General features: G+C 50.8%; 1 protein-coding gene and 1 long non-coding RNA gene across 2 annotated transcripts; one reads left to right on the top strand and one right to left on the bottom strand.

Moving 5' to 3' along the window:
• Positions 1 to 804: 804 nt before the first annotated feature.
• PPCS (phosphopantothenoylcysteine synthetase) lies at positions 805 to 2,982 on the bottom strand. Its single transcript, XM_052691485.1, has 3 exons — positions 2,460 to 2,982; positions 2,069 to 2,172; positions 805 to 1,441 (listed from the first exon to the last, which is right to left on the bottom strand). The coding sequence occupies exons 1-3, from the start codon at positions 2,944 to 2,946 to the stop codon at positions 1,118 to 1,120; spliced, it is 915 nt and encodes a 304-aa protein (XP_052547445.1). The 5' UTR covers positions 2,947 to 2,982; the 3' UTR covers positions 805 to 1,117.
• Positions 2,959 to 8,527, top strand: LOC128084860 (uncharacterized). The gene is made up of 3 exons (XR_008208706.1): positions 2,959 to 3,170; positions 3,889 to 4,030; positions 7,922 to 8,527. It is a non-coding gene; the product is annotated as an uncharacterized LOC128084860 (long non-coding RNA).
• The last annotated feature ends 241 nt before the right edge of the window (positions 8,528 to 8,768 follow it).

The raw sequence follows: 8,768 nt of genomic DNA on the forward strand, positions 1-8,768 counted from the left end.
GTTCCCCGCCACGCAACTCCCCGACGAAGCTGCAGGAACGTTCCCAGCCCGGGCATCGCGCTCTTCTCTAGCAGGGCTGCGCCTGCAGCGTCCCTTTCAGCCCCCTCACACAGCGCTCCGGGTGCATCTCCCCCAGCTTGAGTCAAACTGCACTGCACGGACCCCCCACCACACACCATCCCACCGCAGACCGACCGCCGCCGCCACACAACGGCTGCTGGAAGGACACCAGACAACAACCTACTTTGCTCACCGCAGCTATTCTCTATATCCTCGCATCCCACAGCTTCTCAACCACAGCAGGTTGTGGATGCCCCATCCCTGCAGGCATTCAAGGCCAGGCTGGATGTGGCTCTGGGCAGCCTGGGCTGCTGGTTGGTGACCTGCACACAGCAGGGGGTTGGAACCAGATGAGCATTGTGTCCTTTTCAACCCAGGCCATTCTACGATTCTGTGATTCTTGAAGCCTCACACGGGTGCCTCCTACACCACGTACCAGTTCACAGACAGCAGGCAGCCAAGGGGAAAACGCTCAAAGAAAATAAATCACAGCAGCAGGTGTTGCAGTGTTGCTCTGACTGCATTTATGTGCAGAGTTCTCTCAGTGTAGATGCACAGGATCCATCCCGGAGCAACAGATGCCCTGCAATGTTGTCACACCCCGTTCTCATTCCATGTGCCCCAGCAGTGTCCCCATCCCTCTCAATGCCAGCTGACTGGCAGTGCTGCGCTTTCACTCCAGCCCGTGGCTGAGCACCACAAAGCTCTGTTCCTTCCATCCAGAAAGAAACTTGAAGAAGCAGATTCGAGAAAACATTTTATAAGTACCATTTCTCCCTTTCCCAGGGCATGGAACAGAAATACAACATAACCTTTCCTTCTTTACAGACTAGAACAAATACCATCCTTTGGAATGCTTTCACTTCAGTGCACTTTACTGTTTTTTTTTAAAGCAAGCTATAGCAACTATTACCAAGCAGTAGAAAAGTGCAGAGTTTTGGACGGCAGCCTCCTCCGTAGGGTTGCTCTGATTATTATTCTATTCACGTGGGACAAAGAGTTGCTCCAATTCTGCTCTCTCTAGTACAACTTCATTTGCTCCATCCACAGCTGCTCATCAGATTTTCTTTTCCATAAATAAGGTATGTTGGCCCTGAAGATAACTCACTATTTTTTCTTCTATTTCCACGCCTTGCGCTATTTCCTCCTCAGAAAGAGATAATGGAGTCTGTGAGTCTTTGGTTACAATAATAACAGAGGTTCTTCGTGACTCCAGGATATTTGCTACCACCACCTGGTGACGGTATTTCTCCAGAGCCTGGCGTGATTTATCGATCAAGATCAAGGGATCTGTTTCCAATTTAAAGGAAATAACAAAAGCCTCCGGAGCCCATTCTTTGACGAGAGGAGACAGCATTTTTGGCACCATCTTCATTGTAATCTACAGTGGGAAAAAAAGTCACTGAAACAAGGGGAGTACGGAAATTCCACCTTCACTTCATGTGGGTTTTATTTTGGAAGGATTTTCAAGACACTGTTTTGTCAGATTTCATTAACAGTACGTACTGCAAAACTGAATTCAAATACCTCTCTACTGCTAACAATAACCAGGATGTTCTTAAACTATGAAGCAGGCCTGCAGTAACTGCATGAGCTTGTTTTTATGTAAGTACTAAAGTCCATTTTGCTACTGTAAACATCAGCAAAGGAAGATAAGAACACAAACTGCAAAATGCAGCGTTTTCAGCTCTCGAAAATCCAAGCACGTTATCAAATCATAACCCTTCTATCATCTCTTTAAAGCACGTGAAAGATGCATATGCCAAAGCATGGGGAAAAGGAGTAACTGCCTTTGTACTCTCCAACTTCTTTGCATCTGGGTGTGCCGCTGGGAATCAGGTAGGGTCTTATTTTTCCTGTGCTAAGGAATTAATTGTGAAAATGTATGTTTCTGATTAATGAACCGCTGCTCTGCAACCTTTCCCAGATCTCACTGCCAGTCCCCTGCTGCTACATCCATGACAGGACAGTGGGGCAAGGGCAGGAGCCTTGCCCAGGTGCACCTCACCTGCAGGGCTCCCTCTGAGGACTGGATCTTGTGCTCAGACATCTCTGAGGCAGGGATGTAGAAATCAGACACTGCAGCTGCCAGGTAAAACATGACACCAGAGCCTGCGAGAGACACAACCATCACTGCTGGCAGCCTGCACAGAGCAGCCAGGCCCTTCTGCACTGCCGTTCTGCGGCAGGCTGCGCTGCCAACACATGGTGATGTGATGCCAGAGCTGCAGCCCCTCACACATGCTTCCGAGAGGGGCTCAGACAGCGCAGAGATGATCAGCGAGGTGAGCCCAGCCCCTCAGCGCAGGGGTCTCCTTTCCCCATAGCGCAGGGGTCCCACACAGCAGATCCCTTCCGTCCCCTCGATCCCCCCACTCCCCTTCCAGCTCCGCTCTTACCGAATGGCGCCAGGGCGCGGGCGGTGGCGCGGAGCAGCGCCAGGTACTCGTTCAGACTGGTGAACTCGAGCGACAGCAGCGCACCCGCGTCGGCTGCCTGCCGGTAGGCGCGGAGGGCGGGCAGCAGGGCGGGCAGGGCGGCGGGGTCGGCGGCCACGCCGGGGGGCGGCCCCGGGGTGAGGCAGAGGGCGTCGAGCAGCGCGGGGCCGGGCGGCGGCAGCACGCGGGCCCAGGGGAAGGCGGAGCGCGCGCGGTGCAGGAAGCAAACGCCGTACCCGGCGCTCACCAAGCGCTCCGCCGACACCGCGCCGCGTCGCCCGCTGCTGAAGTTCTCCAGGAAGCGCACGGCCCGCGTCTCCAACGGCACCTGCGTGCCGCCCGAAGTCACCAGCGCCACGCGCCGCCCGCTCGCCACCTGAGCCGCCGCCCAGACCCGCACGCGCTCCTCCGCCGCCGCCGCCGCGGCTTCCTCCTTCGCAGCCGCCATGCCCGCCCAACCTCCGTCTACTTCCGCCGGAAGTGCCTCCGCCGCCATGACGGTGCTGCCCTCTTCTACTTCCGCCGGAAGCACTGCTCACACCGGAAGCGCCGCCCCGTCGCCACGGCAACGCGGCTACCGCGCTGAGGGACGCTGGAGCGGTCTGGCCGCTGCGAGTTGTGCGGGGCGGCGGCGCGGCTGCGGTGTTCCCGCTGCCGCCTCACGTATTACTGGTGAGGGCCTCCGGCTGTCCGCGCCCCCCGGAGCTCTTGGTGCGGCCACAGTTAAGGACAGATGTCACCGGTGTCACCAGTCGGGCTCGGGGTTGGGTTGGCTTCGGTGGGCTTTTCGCTCTGGTGCTGAAAGCGAGGCGTTCGAAAGAGCCGAGTGGCGTGGGAGGCTCTGTGAGTGTAGGCCTTAACGCACGGCATAGCGGCACCGCCTGCGGGCCACGCGAGTGTACTGACATCCCGCCAGCTGTGTGTCCCTGTGACGCCAGGATGAGCATCAGCCTCACCGCTCCCACGGATGCCTCACAGGAGGCTGCAGTGAGCTGGGGTCAGGCTCCTCCAAACAACGGCAGGACAGAGAAGCGGCCTGGAGTTGCTCTCAGGGGGTTTTAGGTCAGACATCAGAAAAAATTCTGTCACCAAAAAGGTTGTGGAGCTTTAGGACAGGCTGCCCAAAGAAGTGGTGGAGTCACCATCCCTGGAAGTGCTCAGAAGACGTGGAGATGTGACACTTAGGGTCGTGGTTGATGGGTTAATGGTTGGAGTGATGGCCTTGGAGGTCTTTTCCAACCAGAATGATTCAGCAGTTCTAAGAAGTTACGGAGCGGCGGCTGTTGTGAGTAAATCTTGTGGTGAAAGTCCAGAAGAAACAACAAGCAATAATCTTTCTTCACCTTGTTTCAAAGTAAACAAAAATATAATTCTTTCTTTATTTTGTTAGCGATGTAGGTCATCAGAAAGCCGACTGGGTTAGTATCCATGAGAAAATATGCCAGCTGCTGATTCCAGTCCGCACATCCCTCCCTTTTCTCACTTCTGAAGAAGAAAGAAAACACGGAGTGGAACAGCTGGTGAAGAGGCAGGTATGTACAAGAAGGAGGAATACCACTTCAAAGTGCTGCCAGTGAAATTTGATTAGATCTCTTTTTGTATTTTGATGTGCGTTGTGTTGGGAGGGCATGTAGTTTGTTAATCAGTACTTTGTTTACAAAAAAAAAAAAAAGTATTAAAGACTCTGCAACTAAAACTTCCCAATAAAAGGAGCAGGAATGTTCTCTCTCCAACTCTAAAAGTCTCTTGCCTTCTGGCAGCCCTTCCTCCAAAACTTGAGCTTCCTTATCTTTGCTGGCCCGACAGCAGCAGTCCTGCATCTCCTACCTTGCAATGGCAATCAGCAATAAGTCCATTGGGATCCAGCTGAGTTCTGGTTCTTACGACTGTCCTCATCCCTCACTGATGAGAGGGATTCCCCTTCCTCAAAGCAGAGAGCAAAGAATTAAAACCCTTCCCCTTGTTTACCTCCACAACTTTAAATGCTCTTTCCCACTAAGTGTGGTTTTTTTATCTCTGCTTTTTGGCCTCCTCGGAGGTGCAGATGTGCAGCTCCTTTCCAGTCAGAGAAGAACTGTTGTGGGTTGGTTTTTTTTGTGTTTGTTTATGGGATGCAGGATCTGCCTTTCCACAGCGTTGATAAAAGAAAATAACCCGCCCAAATACCTCTGTTACTTAGAACGATCTTTCCCATAAAAATAAATCATCCTCCTATCGTTGCAAAACTCCTAATCGCAGGATAGCAGGACAACAGAACAACTGAAAGTGAAATGGTAACAAACAAACGGTGCCACTGGGAGGATCATTAATCTTCAGTGCTTTACATCCTGTATTGTTTTTAAGATTGTTTCTGGGTCAGGTGTTAGCACTTTGGCTCATTGCTGAAGTCATTACCTTTCTTGTGAGCACGCAGAAGGAAAAAGCCTAAAAGAGAAGGAACCTGCATGGACAGAAGTTGTGCGTGGTGAAAGCTTGTGAGAGGCTTTAGGCAACAGATTCCTTTCAGATTTGTGGCAATTAGGCACCGACACCCAAGTTTGTTTTGAAAATGTCACCTGATGGAAAATCACAAACAAGATTGTGGATCAAAGAGCAGAAAAAATGTGACAGTATATTGTCAAAGCCAAGAGGGTGGTAGAGGTGAGGTGAAGGCTGTGGCTCATTATCTAAACATGTACAAGGAGTCTGGGAGTGGGAAAGACATCCTAAATATAGGAAAAACGGGCTTTGCTCATGTTACTGCAAGCCCTGAAGTTGCCCAATTGTATGTCAGGAGTATTTCCACACACAGTGTCAAGAATAATGCAGAGTGGTGGCAGCTCTCGTGCTTATTTACAGCTTAAAGCTTTTCCAAAACACTTTACCTACAAATCAAACGTTGTCAAAAGCATCTGTTACTGCATTATTGATTTGGTAGCAACTAAAACTATGCTGTATGCATTACAGCACAGCACGACTGCAGAATCAACGCAGTGCTTCAGCTGGACGCTGATCATTTGTTTTTATAGCGTTCTACGGAGTGCACCAGGAACATAAAACTGGTAGAGAAGTAGGCAAAGGAGCAGCCACTGCTCTTGATTGCAGTGCACACCTAGGTTAGCACACAGCGACTGCAGAACTGCAGCTTGAGCCCGGGCTTGGATTGACCTCACAGGAAAGGCTACAGAGAGCAGATTCCCACTGTTTTTCTAAAGGAAGACTTTTACAGGATTTTTAACAACTCCTTGCATTTGTTCTTTGACCTCAGTATATACTGCAAACTGCTGAAACGAAGCAGATGCTGAGTGTTATATGGAAGGGCACGTTGTCTTTCTTCTCCCTTAAGAAAAGGGTGAAAAAGCAGAAACGTTTTGTTTGTTACTTGCTTTCTTACACAGCAGGACTGCAGCTCCTAGTCCACCGGTGGAGTCTGCTTTTGTGTGCAGTGAGGTGCAGGGAAACTGGCCTAGACTGGCTGAGGAGCATCGGAAGGGCAGTGTGGAGAGGGTGGGATTATTCAGAGCCCCATCTTTGTTTTCCCATTCAGAGGGCAAACAAAAATGCTTGAAAGGTCTTTGATGCTCAGGGAAAAGCGACGCAGTCTCTTCGCAGAGAAAAGCCCTTGCACGTGGGTTTATTATTTTCTGAACTTTTCTATTGCATTTCACGAATTCTTGTGCTGTGCTTGTTTGGAAAACATGGAACTGAAGCCTCTGTCAGGACACAGGAAAGCTTGTGCACACTGGAATGCCCTTTGGCCTAAGGGAAGGTGCGTTAAGCTGGGAGCCAGGAGGTTATGAGTTTCATACCTCAGATGTGCTCCAAAACTTTGTTGATAGAAATCTGCTTTTGTCAACATAGCCGTGGGGGTGCCTGCAGACAATACCTGCAAACTGAAAAAACTCCAAGTTTCTGTTTGTGGAATAGCCTCACTGCCTGCACCAAGCGTGATGTCAGCTTACCACAGCCTCTGGGGATGGGAAAAAATCTGCACCTTGGCCAGCTACAGCCATCCTCCAGCATCAGTGCCAGCCCTGCTGCTGCAGGCCTTAACTCCAAGGGCTCACTTTCAGACTGACTGAAGGCCCTTCTTCCTCTTTAAAGTGTATTTTTACCTAAGGGTGCCGTCGTGGCGGGTGCCTGCGAGCGTGGGAACGGATGTGACACAGAGCTCGGGTGTTTGCCCAACCCCTGCTCCCTGCTGCAGCCGAGCTGTGCTCCTCTGCCTCCTCAAACCCCAACCAGGGAAAAACTCATGGGAGCATCTTCAGAGAAATTTCTGTAATTGCTGCACACGTGAAAAGAGCGCTACGAGCAAAGTGGTGCAGGGCCAAAGCTAATGATGCCTCCCAGGCTTGCAACTGCGCTGTCTCAAATATTCCGTGCTGCAGGGCTTCTGTTGTTTCCAGCCCTTTCTCCTGCTGTATGTGCTGGTAGCACAGGTGCAGGAGAGGGGGATGATGGTTGTGCTTCCGTGCTCCTGGATGTCCTTGCTGCTGCAGCTCACTCTGGGATGCATTTGGTGAAGCTCTCATTTATCTAGAAAGCATTTCCCTTTATCTCAGCCAGGATCTCCGGTATGCACTCGCGCACTGTCCTTGTGGTTCCTTGCCCCTGAGCTGTTCCTTCACTTTTATCTGCCTTTCTGAGCACTTCGAGATCAGTAAAATGCTAAAACCATAACCTGGCCTCTAACAGCACTGAAATTTGCTTTTTCTGCCCTCTGCTCTGCTGCAACTGGGAAACATCGGGCAACAAAGCACAGCCTGCAAAGAGGTACAACGTTATTTTCTGCAGGCACTCGCTGCACAGGCCTGTTTGTGCCTTCTAGCCAAAGAAGAGTGCTTTGCTACCTACCATGCAGCCCTGCTAGGCATACCAGCAATGAGATTTGTTTGCAGGCAGCCTTCCCTCTGCTCTGCATTGTGCAAAAAGCCAACAGAGAAGTGCTGGGAGTTGGCAACTATCTCGATGAAAGCTAATAGAAATAGGTAAGCATCCTGGCTCTTTTTCATTGGCATCCCGTGGCATGTTGTAAGGGCACACCATCTGCAGTTGCTGTAGAGTCCTTGGCAATGAGCAGGCATTCAAGTACAGAACATTTGGAGCTGATGATCAGGTACTGCAAAGGGTGACAAGACCAAATGCAGTGTGGGCTGCTAGGAGCTGCACAGGACAGGCAGTGGTTGTACCTGTGGCAAACGCTATGGTTTCTGACACACAGAAATCCTACAAAGCTGCTTGATGAGCAGACTAAACTTGGGTTATGGAGATGACAGAATCAGGGAATGGTTTGGGTTCCAAGGGACCTTACAGCCCATCCCCTTCTGACCTTCTCTCACAGATCTCCACAGCTACTGGATCGCTTTGCCCAGGGCCCCATCCAAGATGCAGGAATATAATGCAGTGCATTGGAGTTTTCTGATTTTGACCAATTTTTCCAGATTCTGCATCCAAACCGTCGGCCCTTCAAAGCCCAGAATTGGCCAGCAGAGGGTGAGAGGAAGCTGCCAAGCCCCGGGGATCGTGGCTGCTGTCCCACCCCGAAGCTGCCCTTCTCCGGGCTGAGGGGCAGTGTGCTGCAGCACAGCTCTCCCCTTACTTCCAGACAGTGTCTCCTGCAGCTGGAGATGTGCCATGCTGGCAACAGCCTGGCAAACCATACGCTCTGCTGCCTGCTATGAGTCACCGTTATCGTCAGCGAAATCCTGCTGTAACCCCTTTGTCTGATCTTTTCTCTGGTCTTGTGATGATCGTTTTCTGTGCTTCACGGCCTTTATTGCTACAACCTTGTTAGTCCTTTTTCATGGGCCTGAAGGATTCTTTGTCTCACAAGACACCACATGACCTACGAGGATGCCCAGAGCTGTTCTTACCAGAAGTAGGAATGAAATCCAGGCACTAATATGACAGCTTTAATTTCCATCTATTAATTACAGACACAAATAAAATTATAAAGTGATTGTTAACAGCGCAGACTGGAATGTGGAAAGAGGCCATGCATATTCTTTCTCCTTATCCTTTGCTCACCTTGCCCCACTATTGTTTTTCCTGGCAGAAATACATCATCGATCTTACATCCAGCACAGCCCAGAAGTTTATTTTCGATGGAAAGCATGAAAAAGCATTACCTGCAGCTCTGCATGCACTGCGTTTCAGCAGCAAAGTGTATGGCCCAAGTTCTGTGCAACTGGTACCTGCCTATCTCCTCTTGGCTGACGCCTGCATTGGTAAGCACAGGTCTGAACAGTAACTTTGGCAAGGGCAAAAGCTCCCCTGGGTCAGGTTTCT

The sequence above is a fragment of the Tympanuchus pallidicinctus genome, unplaced genomic scaffold (assembly GCF_026119805.1).
Source record: "Tympanuchus pallidicinctus isolate F22 unplaced genomic scaffold, pur_lepc_1.0 scaffold29, whole genome shotgun sequence".
NCBI lineage: Eukaryota > Metazoa > Chordata > Aves > Galliformes > Phasianidae > Tympanuchus > Tympanuchus pallidicinctus.

Bases quoted from the DNA above. Each gene is read 5' to 3' on its own strand.
- PPCS (XM_052691485.1), bottom strand. From the start codon at position 2,946: ATGGCGGCTGCGAAGGAGGAAGCCGCGGCGGCGGCGGCGGAGGAGCGC. The intron at 2,173-2,459 runs GTAAGAGCGGAG...TGTCTCTCGCAG, and splicing joins CCGCGCCCTGGCGCCATTCG to GCTCTGGTGTCATGTTTTAC. The intron at 1,442-2,068 runs GTGAGGTGCACC...TTCCCACTGTAG, and splicing joins CCTCAGAGGGAGCCCTGCAG to ATTACAATGAAGATGGTGCC.